Source organism: Numenius arquata, chromosome 9 (genome assembly GCF_964106895.1).
Source record: "Numenius arquata chromosome 9, bNumArq3.hap1.1, whole genome shotgun sequence".
NCBI lineage: Eukaryota > Metazoa > Chordata > Aves > Charadriiformes > Scolopacidae > Numenius > Numenius arquata.
In genome coordinates, this window is record NC_133584.1 from 58,147,765 (window position 1) to 58,170,037 (window position 22,273).

General features: G+C 46.7%; 1 protein-coding gene across 1 annotated transcript; it reads left to right on the forward strand.

The window, feature by feature from the left end:
* Positions 1–869: 869 nt before the first annotated feature.
* Positions 870–19,615, forward strand: EFHC1 (EF-hand domain containing 1). The gene is given in 11 exon segments (XM_074153534.1): positions 870–932; positions 6,415–6,636; positions 7,946–8,233; positions 9,950–10,099; positions 11,621–11,813; positions 12,080–12,300; positions 13,087–13,227; positions 14,431–14,644; positions 15,250–15,419; positions 16,289–16,477; positions 19,544–19,615. Coding segments are annotated over 11 exon segments (1,923 nt in total).
* Positions 19,616–22,273: the final 2,658 nt, after the last annotated feature.

Below are 22,273 nucleotides of genomic sequence, written 5' to 3' on the forward strand. Positions count from 1 at the left end.
GGGAAAGACATACAAAAAACTCCTTTTTTTTTTTTTTTCCTATGGCGATTGCATGGCTTTCTTTTATCTCTTAGGTTTGGGAGTGACTTTTGCACAACCACCTTTTCCTTGATGCCCCCCCTGCTGCTTCTTTTTGCTGCTTGGATATTGTGTTTAAAAGAAACAAAGTACATCAGTGCTACCCATGAAAGAACGCTCTATTTCACAGCAAATATATAGATAGTATATACGTAATAAACCCAGCAAAATCACATCTCCTGTTAAAATGTTTTAAGGACTTCAGGTATAGATTTGGTCCTCCGTGGCTGCTCCTCCCCCTGGATGCACCAGAGGGCAAGCACAATTCTCCAAAAGCGGCCTGGATGCCACCACCCGTTTTGGAGATGTTAATAACACAGACACAGCCCAGCTGTGCCGAGGGAGTGAGGGCCTGCCAGTGGCAATACCGAGTTTACGCTGTGGGAAGCTACAAGTCCCCCGCTGGGCGTGAGGGGGAGGAGGAACATGGCGGCGGCCTGCGCAGGAGCAGGCCGAAGAGCGCTCAAATCCGTAAGAAAACAGGATTAATGCTTTCCACTGCTCCCGGGACTGCTTCTTTTCAACACTGTGGGGAAAAGCCCCTTTCCGAGCCCGCTGGGGGAGGCTCGGCCACCGCGGCCCCCGCCCGCGGTTCGGACAGGCCCCACCGACGACGCTCCCGCCCTCCCGTTGCCACGGCAACCCCTCCCTGCGCTCGCCGCGCATGCGCGGAGCTCCGCCCGGCTCAATGCGCATGCGCAAGCGCCCCGGCGCGCCCGCGCACTGGCCGGGCCGGCGGTTGCCATGGAGACGGCGTCGCCGGGGCCCGGGGAGGGAGTGCCGCCGCCGCCATGAGCTCGGAGCCGTGGCCGGGCCTGCCTTTCCTCCCAGGCTACGCCTTCAGGGACCCCATGGTGAGCGCAGCCGTCCTCCCGGGGACTCCCTGCCCCCATTTCCCCGGGAAACCCCCAATCCCGGCCCGGCCTGGCCTGGCCTAGCACAAACCCCACTGAGAGCCCCCCTGAGAATCCCCCTTCTACACCCCCCACCTGCTTCAGGGTCCCGTCGGTGACCTACGCCCCGTCCAGCTCCCCCCTTGAACACACCTCCAGGGAACCTGGTACTCCTTTAGCCCCTCCTCTAACTCCCCAGGAGACCCGATATCCCTAAGATCACTTAATATTCCCCCAGGGGACATGTTACCCCCTAAACCCACCCCAAGGGAACCATCTATTCCCTCACACCACTGTCTAATTTGCCCAAGAGGTCTGGTACCTCCCAAATTCACCTAATTTCTCTGCGGGGACTTGTTGTCCTGTGAACCCATATCCCAGGAACCTTCAAATCCTTTAAACTCACCAGACACCCTTCAAGAGACCTGGTGCCCTGTGAAGTGACTCCCAAGGGACCTGGTGCTCTGTAAACTCACTTGATGCTCCCCAGCAGACCTAATACCCACTGAACTCTCCCCCAGGGGACTTGAGGTTTCCCAAAGCAAACAAATATCTGCTGAACTCACTTCTGGGGGACCTGAACTCTCTGACCCCACCCGGTATCTCCTGACCCCACCCACAGCAGACCTGGTACTCCCTAAAGTCTGTTATCATCTAAAGTCTGTTCCCAGGGGATCAGGTATCCCAGAGTCCACCCTCCAGGGCACTTGGTACTCTTAATCTTGTCCCCAAGGAACCCATTGCATCTTGCACCCATCTGATAACCCCTGAAGTTGTCCTGATAGCTTTGGAGAGGTAAGTTCCCCCAGCCTCATTGGAGTCCCCAAAAGCTTTCCCTGTAACTGCAGAACTACTATCTGCAAACCCATCCCATGGAGATCCAGTACCCCTGAATCCATCCAATAGTTACCCCACCAGTTCACATGGTACCCCAAAGGAAGGAGGATCCCCGTATTCACTTTACAGTCTTGAAACCTGATTCTCCCAGGGAAACTCTTGTTTCTCTGAACCATCTCAGTTTTCCCAAATTGATGTGTTCTGAAACTACTACTCATTCTGATACTGACTTGAACCAGGACCCTTAAATGCACCTGATAACCCCTCAAGTGACTTGAACTGAGGAGAACAAACACTGTCCAACACTCAAGCAGTCTTCCACTAGGAATTAATCCTCAACCCCATCGCTGTACACCTAGGGAAACAGGTATGTCCTGGACCCATCCACCACCCTTAGTGGGACAGATACATCCCAAAGTCACCAATCTCCTGAGCAACCAATACTCTCCTGATACCTCCTCCTCCAAAGCTCTGATACTTCCACAAATGCTCTCTTGGTATTGCCTGCAGAACTGAATCCTTGATAGTCCATAGGGAACTAATGGTCTGGAACTTGAGAACCTGATAGTCTTCAGAGAACTGGTAAACCTCCACAGAACTGTTACCACCACAGCCTCCAGGATCCTGCCAAGGAAGTGAGAACCCCTCAGCTTCTCAGAAGAAGTTCCTCAGAAGAAGTAGTGTTACCCTTATCCTCCACACCTGAATTGACACCTAAATGAGGAAGCAAGCTTTCCTTTTCCCCATTCCCAGTGGCCCACACACTGAGGATCTGATAACACCAGATCCTTCCAACATCGTCTTGAGGAAGCAGTACCGCAGATGAGAACTGATAGTCCCTGAGTTCCTTCCAGAACTGTTTCAGAGCAGCTGATAGCTCTGCTCTTCCTTCTCCCTGGGGAACGAATATCTTGAGTCTTGACATCATTGCTCAACTTCAACTCAATGCTACTAATGCCAGTGTGAGAAACCAATACCCTGACTGCTCCCCTCAGAAGCGATGCTCCCAGAATTTTGTAGGGAACAGATCGACCAGGCCATGCCTTACATTTCCCTGGAGCTTAATAGCTTTAAGAACAGGCTCCTCCCTTTCCATAAGGTTCAGTGTTCCAGGTGAGGCCCCTTCTTTCTCTGTCTCCCTCCCAATACCTCCAAGTTGCCTGGTCATCAGGAAAACAATGCCCCAGTGTGCTCTGGTGTTGCAGGATAAGGAACCTCGTGTACTTGCACATGAACATTTGACATAGGACATGCTCTACTGCAAAAAAAATAGAGACGTACTTTGGGACAGTACTCCTTGACCTTGATATTCCCATTGAAAACTGACACCTCCAAAACAAGTATTTCCATGTCTTCCTGATACCTCCCCTAGATTGTGCTCTACAGAAGAAAGAACCTCTTACCTATCCAGTCTACCCTTTGGCAAATCTTTTCGAGGGATGGTGAGCAGGTCAGCCCACTCTGCTGTTCCCATATCACTTAACTTCCTGGGACACAGGCTTCATGCTTATTTGATTTTCAGTGGAAATGCTTATTCTCCCAAAAGAGGAAAGCTTCCCTTCCATCTCCTGTCACCACAATGCTCTTGATATTTCTAGAGGACACTACAATATTTCCTAGGTATCCTTGTGACAGAAATTTCGGTAACTCTTGATTGCTCCTCAGACGGAGTGGGGAGGAACCTCTAGAAGATCTTAACAACACTGAAGAGATCTAGTACTCCCTTAGGATGATATTGTCCTATGTTTCTGAGATCAGTGGTGGTATTGTCACTAATTCCTGTTTTACAGTTGTGTGATGTGCTCTTGACAAGGGCTGTGTCATGATGGGCTTTGGTAAACCCTGTCCAGATCACTCTGGATGCTTTTGTGGGACCCCAGTTTTTTCTGTTTTCCTAAATAGGACCCTTTATTTTCTTTATTCTGCTTGTGTGTGGATTAGGGTTACCCAACGATAAATTGTCTCTGTACTGGTCTTGGTGGTGCCTTCCAGCATGAACGATCAAACTATTTTCCAAGTCAGCACCGACTGAGTTCTTCAACGGGAAGTGGAGTCATTCACTCGTAATGAATACTCTTAATCATGCAGTAATAAAGGTTATCTCAGAATTATTCTCATCTTAATAATATTATTTGCTCGATATCATTTGTAACGTCTCGGAAATCTGCAATGCAAATTTCTGCCCCTAGCAAAATATTATTTCCTCTATCAGTAAAATCCTGCCTGCTTTAGTCATGTGAATGCTTCTACTGACTTCAGCAGTGCCGTGTGTATGTAAGAAACACCCACGGGATTTAGCAGAGCAGAGCGTTATTTTAGAGTAACTTGAAATGTTGGTAATGTTTTAAGGAGATCTGGACTCCAGAAATGGCTTTGCAGTGTTCCTCAGGACGAGCCCTAGTGAGTAGCCCAGCAACTCACTTTGCCTCAATTTTCCGGTCTGTAAAATGGGCATAGCGATACTTGTTTTCCAAGTGAATGCTGAGAAGTGCTGAAGAAAACTTCTGTGTTCAAATAAAATGGTGTTGTTATTGCTTAGTGTTTGTGTGACAGAGGAACGGAGACACTGGGAGGGGGAACGGCCTTTGTACGAAGCGTTATAGACTTGGCAAAAAGAAGGACTTAATTCAGTGGAATTTCGTCAGATATGGACTGGCAGCAACTGAGATCAGGAGTTTACATTCTGGGTTTTCCCTTTTAAATTTACGTTAGTCACCTGATACTGTGAGATGTTATCTGGCATCCATGCTCACTTAGGAGAGCCTATCGACTTTGGGAGACTTATGAGTTTATGAGATGTTTTCTTTAGGCAACCGTGGGCCCTTAAAAGCCCGTGCACTTCTGACAACACTGATATTGCCCAATTTAAAGCCAAACTTCCTGGTTTTCCTTGATTTTTTGGTTTTTTTTTTTTTTTTCCCCCACAGCTCTCCCTTGGTATTTATTTAACAGAAGGAAAGGGCAGTTCTGTGGCAGGGCTGATGTTTATAGGACATTCTGTTAATGTCTTCAGTAAACTCTCTTGTTTTCACCTGAACCTGTTTTCCTCACTGCTCTGTCCACAGCACTGCAAGATCCGTAGTACCAGTTTAAAGAGAAAGCAGGCAATTATGTGCAATTCAAGTGGGGCCTTGAAGGTATAAATAAGATTAGAGGCTTAACCGTAAGGGGTGAGAGCAGGGGGGGAGAAGTGGTTCGTACGCCTGAGGTTGGACTGATTGCAAGTCTGGGTCTGTAAAAGGAGCTGAAGCTTGTTCCTTCAGCGCTAGAAATGTGTATAACTCTGTTTTACTTGGCAAAAGTCAAGGTAAAGTCAGGGATTTTATTAGCAGGGACTCACAATTTCTCCTGCTTTCTCTGGAGCATTAAGTGTTGAAAGCCCAGTGGGATGTGTTATTTTAAATACTTTCAGGGTTGCAGGTGAGCAACCAGGCATGGTGGACTCTACAAGTTGAGTAGCTTGGTGTCACTCAAGTCTGATCCTAATCTTGATTATGGTTCTGTGATTCTAATCTTCAGTAGTGAAGAACAGGACTGGGCTGACAGACATCAGGTCCTATTCACTGACATTTTCTTGTGTTGTGTCCTTAAGCAAAGCAGGGATCTTCCTGTGCCATCTGGATAATTATTTAGCTTGAAGAATGGCTCAGTAGCTGGTGTCAGGTAGGTAGCAAAGATAGATGAAAGGCTCCAAGAAGCTCAAAACCAAGGTTAAACCAATAAGAGAAAAAATAGCAGGTGAATCCTATAGCCAACATTATACAGTGCTTGCACGGGTACAATTCTTCTTGTCTTATAAGGCTTCTCATTAATGTGCTATAGGGGCTTACGCTGTGGTTAGGACAGGATAGGATAAACTAGACTAGACTAGACTAGACTAGACTAGGATAGAATAGAATAGAATAGAATAGAATAGAATAGAATAGAATAGAATAGAATAGAATAATTTCAGCTGGAAGGGCCCTACATCTCATGCAACTGCCTGTGTGACCCTTGCAAAAACTGTGGAGAGAGGTGGTGAAACAGCAAATGTGCTTTGGTACGTTTCATAATTGCACTTCTGTGAGCACGACACACCTTGGTTTAGCCCAGCGAAGAAAATCCTGTGGATGTCATCCCCAGGAGAGGGCTAACAAAATAAATAGTGACGGAAAACACAGAAGGTGCACAGGGTGTAATAGTCAAGGGAGCACCAAAAGGCAACAACAGAGTGAGGTTCTGTTATGTTCTGTACTGCCATAACACGGAGTAGGGAACAAAGAGTTTGTAAGATAAATACTGGAGTAGATAAAATGCTGTCACCCCGTTCTAGGCACTGAGAATGGTGGCAATAGGGAAATTAAGTAATTTAAGCTCTTGGGGAATCTGTGTCAGTTCTGCGTTCACTCTGATGCTTTATTCCTCCAGCCTCTTACTGTTTTTTCAGCCTTCTTTTCAGATCTAAGTCTGAAATCTGATTGTAAATAACTGCTGCAGTAGGTTATAATAAAATGCGGGGGGGAGAAGGCATTCTGCATATTACACACTTTTACTGTTTTTCTGTGCTTTCAGTAACCATACCTACTAAATGCATGCAGTATTTTAACAGCTGGATTTCCTTCCACAGAAAACATCTTTCCATCGGTCCCAGACACTGGGCTACAGAAATGGATTTGCCTTTTTTCGGCTGCCAACAGTGGGGATCGGTGGGGAGCGACTATACGTGAATCAGCTTTCTCAAGCTGAATTAGACGAATTATCCAACGTGAGACCCACGCTGACCTATGGGCCGGCCAGGCAGGCTCCACCTTCAGGCTTCGTTCCAGCACACGTGGCTTTTGACAAAAAGGTATAAAGAAGCTTATTCCAGGAATATCGCCGGCCAAGTCCGGAGACATAAACAGTCAGCTCCAGGGTTCACGGGACAGCGTACAGCAGTTTTCAGATGCCATAGCCCTTAGTCAGAGACAGCTGAACCCCAGACTGAAAGAGGCTTTCTTTGCTCGGGAGGAGGATTATAATACGTAAACGATGTAAGACATTCCCCACAAGTTACGCTAGAGCATTTCCAGCAGGCGTTGGAAAAGAAGTTTGATTAACTCTGAAAAGCTTCAGTTTATAACCATTGCCCTGTAAACCACAGCCTGGCCTTCTGCCTTTCCAAAACTATATTGAGATTGCAACTGAGCTTAAACTGTAAAGGACAGTCTGCAATGGGGACCTTGTCAGACCGTTAAACTGTGGTCTATTTATGCTTATGTTTGTCATCACAGTGTGTTGCGGTCTGTGTTGCTCCCTTAGTGCTCCCTGTGTTATATCTTGGTGATCGTATGGGACTCGGAGGTGGCCTTGTGTCTGCTTTGAGCAGTTCCTCAGCTGACCCTCGATTTTCCATGGGCCAGCCGCAGAGGCGGGACGCTGGCGAGTGCAGCCGCAGGCAGGGACAGGGCAGTCGCTGCGGAGCGTGCGAGGCTTAGCAGACCCGAGCGTGCACAGGGCTTGGGAAAGGCAGCTCACAGCCAACCCTCGGCCCATCTGTGAGACAGTCTGGGGAACAGATGTGCCGTGTTAATTACTGAGGCTATTCCTTTGGAGTAATGTAGATGTTGCCGTTTAATCTGTCAGATGCTTCTCTGCCCCTTCATTCAAGCCAGAGGAGCAGCAGGAGCCCCAGTGCTGCTGGGGGAAGTCATGGTCCCTTTTGAAGCACTTTTGCTAGATAGTAGGGACTTGCTGGCTTTATCATCACTTAATTACCGAGGTCTGTGGGCTGGTGTAGGCTGAGTATGCAAGGCTTGATTGGTCTGCAAAGCTGACAATAGTAAAGAAAGTCATGTATGTCAGAAAACTAGATTATTGGCAGTAACCAAGCCCTTGGCAGTAGGTGATCAGGGAGGAGTAGGGAAAAGGCTGTATTTTTAACACCTGTCTCAAAAGCATCAAATTTTCAAAAGGCAGGTTTTGATAAAAGCCCTCACAATGCCTCTGCCATCAGTCACAGATTAGGCTACATTTGGCTTTGGTGAGTTTATAGATTACAATCCAGTAAATTTGCATTGGCAAAGCATATTACAAATAAATTATTTGTCTTAATAGATTAATCATGGTCTTCAAATTGTTTCTCTCTTTCTCCCTTTGGGAAATCCCCCGTTTGGCAGATTTTGAAGTTTGATGCCTATTTCCAAGAAGATGTTCCTCTCTCCGCAGAAGAGCATTACCGGATCCGTCAAGTGTGTATCTATTACTACTTGGAAGATGACAGCATGTCCGTCATAGAGCCTGTTGTGCACAACTCTGGTCTTCCTCAAGGCAAACTTGTCAGACGCCACCGGGTGCCCAAGAATAACCATGGGGATCCTTACCACTGGAAAGATCTGAATCGGGGCATGAACATCACCATCTATGGCAGGACGTACCGCATAGTCGACTGTGACCTCTTCACACAGGTGTGTTGCTTGCACAGAGAACACTGACACCAAGAATCCTGGGTGTTACAGGTGGACAGACCCATTAGACTCCAGTAATCTGCATCTGTATCTTTCACAATATGGTTGTCTGCAATCTTTCCTTTTGCTTTTTGTGAAGACTTCTTTCTTCAGATCAATGGGGGGTTCAAGGAATGATATTTGCTGAGGGCATATTAATTGCTCAGTATTTTTGCCCCAGGACCACTGGGAGTCCATCCTTTGTCCTCAGGACTTCTCTTTACAATACAAATTCTACACACATTTCTGTAGAGTCCGGATGAAACGTTGTGCATACATGAGCGGAAAATTACTGATCCTAACTCTTTTCTGACTTCATACTCCTCTGTTAAGAATAGGGGAAGGGAATGCAGTCAGTAACTCTGCACCCATCTACAGCCAAGCCAGAAGAGCAGTCATGATCTGTGGGTTGAGAATCGTGGTATGAACTGACCTTTCTAAGAGAGCTTACTCATTGCCTGTGTTGCTATTTCTGGCTATTTCTGTACCAGTAATGAAATAATAACAATCCAATAACAAATAATAAAAAAATACCAGTATAATGGTATTCTGTTAGGTTGTCCCCGGTATAATCTCAGCCTTGGTCAACTACTATTCTTCCAAGCAGTTCCCAGGAGCAGTCCAGCAGTTAGAATGCTCCAGGGACCATTCCCAATAGATGAGTTACGTGCAGCCCACCTGTCCTGGAGGCTGAGAGGGTTTAGATGCACGCGGTTTCTTGCCAGTTGGCCTCAGTGCCCAGGAATATTTCCAAGCATGTGTAATATATTGGTATATATGGGGCTGTTGAGAACATGTGGGGCCAGCTCTGCTGGTCAGTCAGTTGACATCAAATAAAGAGCTGGTTCTCATGTTAATTTTGGTTGGTTGACAGAGAACATGAAATGAGCTAGATGGGTCTGCATCTCAAGGCCATCATTAACTGGCAACCTCCAGACAAGAAAATAGTGAGTCTGGAAGTGTGAACCTGCCTTGTGAGTCCTCAGGGTGATCTCACATGCCTGTTGGAGATGTTTTCATAGGTGCTTCCTTGGCTGAATGTTTTCATGGGCCACTTCCCAAGGCCAAAAAGGGAAGAAGTCCATTGATGGATTGTTTTGAGTGACTGATGCGAGTACACAAGTAATACCCCAGAGTTTGTTGATGTATCTGAGGCAAGCAAAAAATATCTTCATCAACAAACATTGTCCTCTTTCTGAAGGAAAAGTACTTCTCCTGAACATATCCTCATGGCCTGAGGGGCCTCGGTGGGCCTGGTATGGGTACAACTAACTTCCATGGTCTGACGTATTGGGGAGCCCTAGGTCCCTTGCAAATTCAGACTGACTACGTCCACAGTTATGCACTAATTTAATCTTTTTCATTTAAATGAAGGAGACCTACTGACAGTTTTCCTCCATTTAAAGCCCTAAGGCCAAGCAAAACTTGAGATCAAGTAAAATCTGACTTAGGGTGCTGTGGACAGGACTGCCCTAAGTAATTAAAGGGTAAGCAAAGCTTAAAGAGAAACATCTTGGTCATCTTCTATTGTATTTGCTATTGCAGTAGAACCGATACTCCTGCAGCCTGGTGGTCTTAGTGTTCCGTCAACGCTCATCTCGGCCCGTCTGTAATCTCTAGTTACCTCTTACGTTCAGAACTCATGGCAGCATTAATAGCTTAGATGACTTTTCCTAGGTGTTCCTGGAGAGCCAAGGAATTGAACTGAACCCTCCAGAGGAAATGGTTTTTGATCCTTATACCGAACTGCATCGAATGCCTACACGCAAGTACGTCACGCCATCAGATTTCGACCAGCTCAAACAGTTTCTGACCTACGACAAGCAGGTGAGAGGTCTGGTAGTGATTATCCACATCACAGACTATAAGTGTTATTGAAACCCGAGTTTTGTGATTCTAAAAAAATCTCAGTCCACTGAACAGAATCCTGTTTTGCTCCTTTCTTGGCTTTTGTAAGAAAGAAAATATTTTATCTTTTTACCGGGCTTTGGGCCTTGTGAGCAGCTTCTCTTTGGATTGCAGATCCTCCCTCCCTCTCTTGCTTTCTGTTGGGGTGAGATAAGCCACCTGCCTCAGGATGTTAGAAGATAGGGCCAGATGCAGTTCTAAAACAAATGGGTGTGCGGCATCCACTCCTCTCTTACACCAAAACACTGATGCCAGGTGCCAGAGTGAACAATTTCAGACAAACACAAATGTCACTTGCTCTGACTGAATTCTCCCTCTGAACACAGTTGACTAATGCTCTCCTCCCTGCTCCTCTGGATCCTCTTCACCTAGCAACAAAGTAAGAAGCCCTATAGACTACATCTATACTAGAGAATAAAACAGAGCCAGGACACAACCTGAGTTCTGCGTATTGTCCCTGACCAGCTATCAATCAAACAGTTCCTGCCCATCAGCTAGGTGTTAGTTAGCACAGGTCAGGGTCATATCCAGTTGTGGCTTTGGATATGGTCCTCCTGTTTTGAGGGGAGGTGACAGTTTTGCTGTGTGGATGCAAGCTGGGCCATGCCTGCCATTTTACTGCCTGTTTAACCTTAGTGACTCAAGCCTGTGTTGGGCTAACTCTGCCCGTGACAGCTCTTGGGCTGCCTGTTTAGGAGCTGTACCTTGGGGAACTTACAGAATCACAGAATCATAGAATGGTTTGGATTGGATGGGACCTTAAAGATCACCCAGTTCCAACCCCCCTGCCACAAGCAGGGACACCTTCCACTAGACCAAGTTGCTCTTGAGCATTGAATCGTGAAGTTCTATTTCTGTGGCATTTCAAGATGATATTTCCACTCAGCAGAAATAAGATGGTGTCTGCAGTGAATGCAGCCTCCCCAGGACTGCTGAGTGCCTTCCCCTCTGCCTTCCTCAGCATGACAGTAGTGAAGAATTGGCTGTGAAACCTGTAAGAGGTTTAAGAGTCAAAACAAGATTCTGCCTTGCTGTGTTAAGTCTCATTATAAAAATCACTTCCCTTAGGACTACTTCCCTACTTACTCCTGGGCAATTATTTTCTGCTACTTTTTAATCATTAGCCCCCCTCCCATTTTTCTTCATTCTTCCTGAACTAAGTTTCTTGCCTTAGCATAAACTGTTCTCTCGCACTCTCTGCTTTCAAGGTAAGCCAGGACTGTCCAGCTTTCCAGACCCCTGCTGCCATTCCCACTGCTGCCTCAACCACCCATTCATCCCTGTACACACAGTACAAGGGCTCGGTTCTTCTGTACCTGGCAGAGAAGATTGCTGAGATGCCTCCAACCACCCAACTCATTTCCACCCACTTCCTTCAGACAAAACATTAGTAATTCTAATCCATGGTTGTTTTCTCTGGCTCCTTTTTCTCCACCCCAGGTCCTTCGCTTCTACGCCATGTGGGATGACACTAACAGCATGTTTGGTGAGAATCGGCCTTTCATCATCCATTACTATTTGGCAGATGACACAGTGGAGGTTCGGGAAGTCCACAAGCAAAATGACGGTAGAGACCCATTCCCAATACTAATAGGACGCCAACGCTTGCCCAAAACCTTCGTGGACAAGAAAAGTAAGTTTAAAGTGGCCAGAAAATCTGTGCTGAAGTGTCTTGGTGGGTAGATACCACTGAATCTGGAGAATTTTTGCTGAGAACACTCCAAGTGTTGTCAGGTTTTGGCCAAATAAAAGTTCTTTAAATGATCACTAAATTCTTTATCTCTTGGGAAACAGCGGGAGGACAGCAGTACCAACAGCTTGCTTTCGTTTCCCTTTTCACCAGGAAATGTTAACATCGACCTGATGGATTTATTTTTCCTTTTGCTCCCTTGTCCTTAGAGACCTTCCCAAGCTGTGTGATGGAGATCTCCGATCACGAGGTACTTGAGTGGTTCACAGCTAAAGATTTTGCTGTTGGCAAATCTACCACCCTCCTTGGACGCACCTTCTTCATCTATGATTGCGATGAGTTCACACGAAACTTCTATCGTGACAAATTTGGCATCACAGACTTCCAGCCAGTGGAAATAAACAAGAAACCACTTGAGGAAGTTCCACAGGTACTGCAAACAATTCCTCAAAGGACAGGATGGAAGGAAGCAGTTGGTATAAGTTCTTACAGTATAGGTTCAGCATACTAAGAAACTATAGTAAACAAGTTCAGCCTAAAGAAAAGAGCAAATAACTTGAAAAAGACAGGGCAAGAATGGTCATAATCGACATTAAAGTGAAAGTCCTCTGAAACTGTTGATTTCTAATGCTGTAAAGCACTCGCTAATGGTGAGAGAAGAACTCCAGTTATGTCTATACTAAAAAATTAAACAGTGTCAGGGTTTGGTTTTGGCTGGGAATCCAACTGGCACAAGTCTGGCCGCACTCATACTGTAAAACTCTCCCTCACTCTCCAAAACAGGGTTGGCAGGTCCAAACTGCCTACTGGGGACAGTCACAGCCCTTGTTACCTCACAGATTGAGCCTAGGAATGGTTTGAAGAACTAGCTGGCCTAAACCATAAACATGATGGGGATTAGGATAACAGTGTAACCACGTAGATGATTGAGTTCCTGTGCACAGGAAGGTTTAGTTATTAGTATAGGCATAGTCACTTTATTCTGAGAAATTACCTGGCTTTCTGAATTTCAGATTTTCTTAAATATTTTCCATAAGTTAGGGGTCCAACACATGGCCAGGCTACTAGCATCTCTACTGGGCAGGATTTCACAGCTATTGCTACCTGGTGACGGAAGATTTCTATCCAAATAGATGTTTTCTGACAAGCAATCCTGCAAATAATAGTCTTGTTCTTAGTTTTGGCTGTTTATGATTGATATCTCCTCTGGATGCAGGTAATTCCTCCCTATAATGGTTTTGGCTTCGTTGAAGACTCTCTTCAGAACTGCTTTTCTCTATTTCCAAAGCCTCCCCGGAAAAATATAATTAAGATGCTAGAGAATCACCTCAAGGTGCTGCGATACCAGGTAACCCTGGTAAGTGCTTTCCTTGACAGTATAGTGCCAGCTGATGTTGTAGAGACAGAGGATGGGAGGAAAAGACAAGGCTGTTGGCAAATTCTCCTCTGTGCCAGTGTGAAAAGAGAGTTCCCCAAGCCGCCACGAGCAACCCTCAAGTGCCGTTGGGTTATTGTGTGCTTGCTGTGACAATTAGTAGCATGCAAAGGTAGGAAAAAAAAAAAAAACAAGGCCGAAAAAGTACAAAACAGTCATGCTACAAAACCACAGCCATTTATGGAAAAACTCCCACTGACATCAGCACGTGACAGATGGCCCTAACTGAAACAGCATTGCAACTGGGCGCTGTGCCTCTGCCTGCCTTCAACCACCACCACGAGTGTGAGTTTGCTGTCTCCCTGCTGCTGGCTCCAGCACCTTGTCCTTCTCCAGGCTAGTCCTGGCTGCAGCAGCCAGCAAAGGGCCGTGCGAGGAGAGCAGCCGAGTGCCAGCGCAGAAGCCGGGGAGCCCACGGGGACGGTGCTTTCCACCCACGACAACGGCATTCAGGCCCCCTGGCCTTTGTGCCAGCTTTTACAGTTGGTTTATGCAAGGAGCCTCTGGCACGTCCAGCGGCAGCGATGGCATTTCCTGCGCTGCCTGGTGCCTGCCCTCTCCAAACACTCAGGGTGAATGAGGGCTGATTTCTTTTCCCTATTGTGCAGGAGCTCCTAAAGGTCACAGCTGACGAGTTCAGATCCACTTAATTTTACACTAAGCAAGTAAACCCACTGGCGTGTCAGGGGAGTGTCTTCCTGTGACTAAGAGCTGGCACTCTCTCAGGCACCCATTATAATGAAAAATATAATTTTAATACTGAATTTTACAGCCAATCTCTCTCTGGGATGAATCATTCCATATAGGATATTCCTTTCTCTTGGGTTACTCAGCCTGTGGAAACACTGAATATACTTGTTCACTGTGGCCCGGAATCTGCTTCTCTTAGCCTGACTAGAGCAAGTAACCTTTGAAATTCAGATACTTAACACTGCCTAGGGCTTTGTTATGCTATTTCAGCACATCTGTAGCTTTTGGCCTACATCAAGAGCTTTGGTTAGTCAGCTCTAAAAACTGCTATGAACTCTGGGTGCTTATGAGCGGGTTACTAGGTGCTCCAAAACACCCCAGGAAAGAAAAACCTGGCTGAAATGTTCTTTTCCAAAGCCACTCCCTTTCCTCTAGGAATCACCAAACCCCGAGGACAGAAAGCGTCGTTTCATTCTCTCTTATTTCCTCTCCGATGACATGATCAGCATCTATGAACCCCAAGTCCGTAACTCCGGCATCATTGGAGGAAAATACTTAGGAAAGACCAGAGTTGCCAAACCAGGTTCTACTGTAGAGAATGCCACGTACTATGGGCCCTCTGACTTCACCATCGGTTCTACAATTGAAGGTAAAATCCAGCCTGGATTGATAATACTCTCTGAGCATTGCTTTTTAGTGCTTGCTCTGATATGTCATTTATTGCACAGATAGTGCATATACTTTTCTTCCCTTGAAAGATCTGTTCCTTCTGGCTCTCATCACGTTTCAGTTTCCAGATCACCAGCTGGTGTACATTGATATAACTCTGTTACTGTCACGTTTGGACCTCTGACATAATTAGGAAAAGAGTTACATTCTCCATAGTATGTGTTCAGTTTACATTTTTGGGCTGGCCAAGATTCACAAGGGTTAAAGCTATCACTACCAGCAGCAAAGGCCATAAATCTATCCTGTAAGGGAAATAAATGTAATACTGAAATATTTAGAAACACACCAGTGCTAATGGGGGAGTCATTTTAGGCCCAAGCACAGGGACTTTGCTCTCAGCAGCTGCTTTTCTTGCAGCAAAACTCCCTTTGATTCAGTGAAACTGTTCACATTTCAAGGACTGAAACAAACAGCAGAACTCGCTCAAACCTGGAACAGAGGAACCGTGCTCTCTCCTGGACAATGAAGTGACTTACCCGTGCTGAAGGGCAAGTAACGCTGCTTTCTTTAATGCCTCTTCCCCAGTGTTTGGCCACAGGTTTGTTATCACTGACGCTGATGAACACGTGCTTAATTATATGGAGAGCAACGCAGAGAGTTTCCCTGCGGCAACGCTGCAGTCCCTGAGGGATCATTTTCGCCCACGGCAGGTGGCAAAGGAGGCTGCCAACAGGTAGGCTTCAAAGGATGGAGTTGTGGAGCTAAATAAGACTCAGGGTTGACATCTAAGGGCATTTCCAGCAGCCTCCATGGGCCCCAGCCCATGTCTAATGGTTCTAATGGTTTCTCAGCTGGTTATTCAGCTCCAAGAGCCTGTGTCTGGACACATACGGAGGGGTTCAAGTGGGCACAATGTAATGTCGTGGCTGCTGCTGACTCAAAACCCTTGTGGGACAGCTCTGGCTCAGCAGCAGAGATATTTTCAGCTAAAAGTTATCTTTTTCCAAAAGACAGCCGCAGTTAACTGTAACAGATGCTGCTAACAGTATCTGCCTGAGCCACTAGATAGTTGCAGGCTCAGTGGAGGGTTGGTGGAGCCTTTTTTTTATTTCATTTGCTCTGGCTGTGTTTATCAGCCCATCAGAGCGGAGACCACATCCTCTTTTTCAGCTGTCTGGACGCATTTGGGGTGACCCAGTAACAACCCGACTGCCTCATGTGACACTTTAGAGTCAGTTACTATCTGCACTCACAGACTAAAGGGAAAATCGTTTCACAAAATCATAGAACGTTTTGGGTAGAAGGGACCTTAAAGACCATCAAGTTCCAACCCCCCTTCTACGGGCAGGGACACCTCCCACTAGACCAGGTTGCTCATTAACCATTGTTTACCTAATGCTCCAAGATGAAGACTGAGCTTCATCTCCAAGTCCAAGTGGAGATGGGTTTGCCATAAAAACCAAGCACCCCAGAAGCCTGCTGTCTATTCAGAAATACAGTCTGGCCAGCCATGGTGGGCAGCCAGCACACAAATGTCACAGTAAGGCTGCCAGAAGTAGCTTTTACATGAAATCCTCTTCTTCTTTTCTTCTACAGTGACAGCCCCACACTTGGGACCGGCAAGCGGGAACTGGATGAATTAATTGGGCAGGTTCGGGAAGAGCTGAAGCTCCATAAGTCCTTGGATGGCAAGATCATGCAAGAGGCGTTTTGTCAGTGCGATGAGGATGGCTTTGGCATCCTGGACAAAGCCAAATTTTTAGCCCTTTGTGACAGCTTGGGTGTGCCAACCAATGCCTCTCTGGTTAACAAGGTCAGAAGGAAGGGGTGCTGTGCATATTGAATTCCTCTCTTGTAGTTCTTCCAAAAGTTCTTCTACAAACCAACCCTAGCAAGGTGAGAAAAAAAGCTGCTCTACCTACAGAGGGGAACAGCTTCAAGAAAAGGGCAAGAGAGTCCCAATTCAGAAAGGCCTCTGAGCTCTTGGACTGAGCCTGTGTCTTAAAGGAGGAGATAATGATTGGTGTAAAGGGAAGACATTTTACCCAGGTTGCCCCCAAAATGAGCACCCTAGTGTTTGGCTGCCCTGTTGTCATAGAATCATAGAATGATAGAATGGTTTGGGTTGGAAGGGACCTTAAAGATCATCTAGATCCTCCTGCCATGGGCAGGGACACCTCCCACTAGATGAGGTTGCTCAAAGCCCTGTCCCACCTGGTCTTGAACACCTCCAGGGATGGGGCATCCACAGCTTCTCCAGGCCACCTGGGCCAGTGTTTCACCACCCTCACAGTAAAGAATTTCTTCCTAATATCTAGTCTAAATTTCCCCTCTTTCATTTTAAAAACATTCCCCCTTGTCCTATGGCTCTAATCCCTGATCTCTCCCCAGCTTTCCTGTAGCCCCTTTAGGGACTGAAAGGCCGTTATAAGGTCTCCCTGGAGCCTTCTCTTCTCTATGGTGAACACTCCCAAGTCTCTCAGCCTGTCTTCACAGCAGACGTGCTCCAGCCCTCGAAGCATCTTTGTGGCCCTTCTCTGGACCTGTTCCAACAGGTCTATGTCCTTGCGCTGAGGCCTCCAAAGCTGGACACAGCGCTCCGGGTGGGATCTCACAAGAACTGTTATGTGGAGCCTGAAAATACCTGCTGGCCCAGGTCTCAGAGATGAGCAGAAGAGGTTGTATATCACGATAGAGACCAGGCACAAGCTACTGCAGAGCTACTGAGGGTCTGTCATGACTTAAGCACACCTGGGCTTGAGTCGAGATGACACTGAGGTGCTGAGGGAATCAGCCTTAGGAAAGCTTAGACGCATTCTGAGTTTAACAGCAACTGAATTGAAGATTTGAGAACTGAGTATTGTACCAAGAAATAATAACAATAAAAAAGAAATTAGAATCATAACAACTTGGTTAACACAATTAAAACATAGGCTTGCTGGGCACTATGAGCCACCAGCGTGTGGAGATCACAGAGCAGAAAATGTGAGGGAAACTGAAGAGAAAAATGCATCCAGTGGGGATGGAAGATCCTTTCAGGAATATGACTGGCAAGGATGCTTTCTTAGCATAATGTGATACGCAGTAGATTAGTGGCCGATAGAGGCAGACTCGGAGTTTAAAGAAATCTAGAAACCAGAGGGAGTATGTCCCTTGCTAAAAAAACCCCACATTTTCTGAACCAGCCAACTGTGAGCATCACAGCTGTGGTTAGAAAGGTGCCCAGGCCATCTATGTCTCTGAATGGGCACTGAAAAAAGGCATTTGACCAGCACCCAGGGCTTATGCTGTACTAGAATTCACCGGGGACCACTCTGCCCTGAGGAATTCAGAGGGTAGTGACAGTCCTTTCTGCTCCCACTCCGAGAATGGGAGATGCGGTGACGTGCCCAAGAGCATGTGGGGAACCTGTGACAATTGAGGCCAAACCTTCGTGTCTGAATCCCCACCTAATCGCTAAAAGCATCCCTCTTCTCTCTTGAGATCTTAATAACGGTGTGGTCAGAGCCCTCAGAAGTGAAACATATGGGAGATGATGGTTAACTGCTGCCTGGATGGAGAGGAGCACAGCTGTCAGTCACACAAGAGCAACCCCAGTAAATCTGTCTCCAGGCGACGAGGGGAAGAAGAATCCTTTCAAGGAGCTGTGATATTAGACCTTTTCCATCTTCCTGGGTGTCAGAAGGAGATTAGTTATGCAATTAAAGAAACAAAACCCCTCTTTCTTCCCCTTAAGCATACAAAGGCTATAGCTCTGTAACACAACGCAGGGTCAGGCCTGGATACCAGGACCGGCTCATTAACATGGCTGGCGCTGAGCTCAATTACCTGTGTCTTTGCTTTACGCCATGTGCACACACCGAAGCGACATCAGAGACTGGTAACTCTTCAGATATGCTGATCCCACCCCGCTTCTGGCAGGGATTTCTATGGGGTTTCTGAAAGATTTCCTGTGCCTGTGTCGGTCTGTGGTCATGCTTTAGTTTTTTTGTGGATTTATAGATTCATAGATTGGTCCAGGCTGGAAGGGACCTCCAAAGGTCATCTAGTCCGACCTCCCCGCAGTCAGCAGGGACACCCCCAACTAGACCAGGTTGCCCAGGGCCTCATCGAGCTTCACCTTGAATATCTCAAGGGAAGGGGCCTCAACCACCTCCCTGGGCAACCTGTTCCAGTGTTCCACCACCCTCATGGTAAAGAACTTTTTCCTAATATCCAATCTAAATCTCCCCTTCTCCAGCTTAAAACCATTGCCCCTCGTCCTGTCGCTTCAGGCCTTTGTAAACAGACCCTCCCCAGCCTTCCTGTAGCCCCCCTCAGGTACTGGAAGGCCGCTATGAGGTCTCCCCGGAGCCTCCTTTTCTCCAAGCTGAACAACCCCAGCTCCCTCAGCCTGTCCTCATAGGAGAGGTGCTCCAGCCCCCTGATCATTTTGGTGGCCCTCCTCTGGACCCGCTCCATCAAGTCCGTGTCCTTTCTATATTGAGGGCTCCAGACCTGCACACAGTGCTCCAGGTGAGGTCTCACCAGAGCAGAGTAAAGTGGCAGAATCACCTCTCTAATTTATTATTAGATTATTTATTTATTATTTATTATTAGATTATTAGCGGATTTATTGCCGCTGTGGTGCTACTCAGAAGGCAATCAGGATGAAACTCAAACAAAACACTTTAATTCTTCTCCTTGCATAAATTAGTCTCACCTATAAGCATTCAATCTTACCTGTGGTTCAGGGCTAATGAGGTGGTAGGCTCTTCCACAGAGGGGAATTGGATCTTCTGCTCTGTCACACAAGGGGTACATCTGGGCACTTTCCCCGAAAAAAAAATATTTGTAGCTTCTTCCAACTCTTTACAGTGTTTGTTTTTTTTTTCCCCAGCTGATTGACCTATGTTCTTGTGGAGAAGACAAGATAAACTACAATGACTTCCTCAGAGCCTTCGCCTCGTGATCTTCGCCCAGAAGTTGAAGCACAAGACCAGCAATACAACTCTTAGCTGAGTTGACTTGAAGACACCGTACCTCAAAAAGGACGCTCTAGTCTTCACCTTTGCTTCGCTCACTTTCTCCCTCCCCTCCTCACCAAGCTAATTGCACCCTTACTTCGTTAACCATTGTTCCTTCCTAACCTCTCCCTGCCCTTTTAGCTATCACCGAACTCGACCTCACAACTGCTGGATATTGAAATGAAACTCACGGCAGAAAAAACTGCAGAGAACCAAAGCCAAGTTCTCCTCTTGATCTCTCAACTTTTGAATGCAGAACAGCAAGGCTTTGCTAGAGCTGAAGCCCGGAGTGATAATGACTTCAGATTTCTCTTTCAGAGACGAAAGGGGCCTTTCACCTTCAAGCAGTGCAGACTGCCAGTTTAAATTGTTATTTGCAACGCGAGAAGATCTAAGAGCCCTGCCGTGGACCATGATAAACTCACCCTTGCTAGTCTGAATGGAAGCAATGCATGGCTGTTATAAAAGTGTTAATAAATCTGCTTTAAATAGAAGTACCTCAATGGCTGGAATAGCTAAGGATTAAAGGGAGGGGGAAAAAAAACCCCACAAAACTGTCATTTTGTGTTTACTTGAGAGGGAATGGTGAGTTTAGCTGTCACATAGCTGTGGAGACAGCAGGTGTCTGTACCCAAATTGCTGACAGCAGCTTTGCATTTTTTTATCCAAAGGTTGGGAGGATGGTTTGGGGGCTGAGATACCATCTAAACCCATCTTAGGCAACCTGTCATCTCACCAGACAGGTCCGATGAAAAGGGAAAAGTAGCAATTGGCATAGCAATAGAGTTATGATACTCGTGCTCCACTTAAAGTCACATTGCTCATCTCCCCGTGAAGGTGAATGTGGCAGGGACCTTCTCACCCCGGATGACACCTGCCAGGTCTTGCCATTGAGCGCGTATGAAAGACAGCCACCACGCAGACAGCAGAGAGCAAAGCTCTTTGGAACAAAACGCTGATTTAAATCAGCTTTTGTGCTGTGGATTCCCACTTCCCCTCAGACAGCGTAGGGTCTCCACATGACAGCCCCCTCCTGCCTGCTCGGAAAGGTCACCCCTCTTCCCTTCTGGGCCCATTTTGCGCTGCTGCTCGCTGCCACCGAGAATTGCTACAGCTCGCTCTGGTCCACCTCGGACTTCAAAGCGTGGCTTGGCATCGCACGAGGTGCCTTCCAAGCAGCAGCTGACAAAAGGCTAACTTCTAAAGGCCACCTTAATCAGCTTTCCCAGAGACCAAGAACTTAAGAGATGAAATTACTGGAGCTGTAGGCTGTCGAAAAGAAAGTCAGAAGCTGTTCTCTGCGCATGCTATGAAACTGTAACCCAATACTCAGCCTGGGGCCAGCTGCAGAAAGTATACAATTTAGCTCACCATAAAATATGCCCCTAAACCACATCAGATAAATCAGATCCTACACATGCCCTCATCCTCCCCTCCCGACGATGAAGGCAGCCACAGATAACTCACTCAGAAGCAGCTGCCCATGGTGTGGACACAGGAAAGGCGAGAAGATGAACCCCAGCTGTGGGGAACATGAGGACACAAGAGGCTGCACCAAAGGGACCAGACTGGTCTGGTGTGACACGAGAGAGAGAGAGAGAGACAAGTCAACCCATCACAGGCTGCTTTGGAAACGCGCAAAGCTCAGCAGGGCGATAAAGCATCAGCGGACAGCAGCGATGGAAGAAATCTATGCCTTTTATTTATTTATTTCAGAAAAATACTTTTGTCGAGTTTATCACAAAAGTCATTTAACAACAAACAACAACAAACAAAATCCGTACAAAACTTTTAAGTGACAGGAAGAGTGAAACGAACGGGATAAAATATCAGAGACTGTTACTTCCCCCCCCTCCACCCCCCCTCCCCTCCAAAATTAGGAAATTTGCACTAGAGTATAAATATGGAAGAACAGAAATTTTCCTCAAGTTCCTTTGCTGAAGTTTGGTCCTTCAAGTTCAACTCTATTCGAAGAAAACCTACGTGCCTCTGCCTGGCTTCGACAGCAGCCGCTCTTCCCCGCTGCCAGCAAAACCCCACACGCAGCCCCAGGGCGAAGTAACATGACTTCACAGTTTAAAGCCTGCCAAACCATCTAGGACATACTCGTGAAGTTTGGCAGAAGGCTGTAAAATCCAACCCCATGATCTCCATCTCCTGCTGACGCAAGTCGGGGTCCATCTACCAATCCTTCATCTAAGGCAAGAGCCAGAGGCTGCTGTAAAGCCCCACGTGCTGCATTAAAGGCAGGGTATCTACAGGCTTCGAGAGTCACTTGGAGGCATCCTAGAGTAGAAGTTCTTCCCTCCAACCAGGAAGCCCGCCAAAAATACATTTTTAAATGGTGAATTAAAAGTAAAGGGGACCTACGGGGGAACCGGAACTTGTCTTCTTGACTGCTAACCCAAACACCATGAGTAAGAAGAAAGAATCCTAAACAAACAAAAAAAAATCCCAAACAAACAAACAACTGCAACTGTAATGCCCCATGAGAGTCACTCAAAAATATGTGAAATGCTACATCTGCTCTTCCTCTGCCCCTTTCTCTTCCCAAGCCTATTCCCCAACTATCTAAGACAAAAAGAGAGAACTACTGCTGGTAT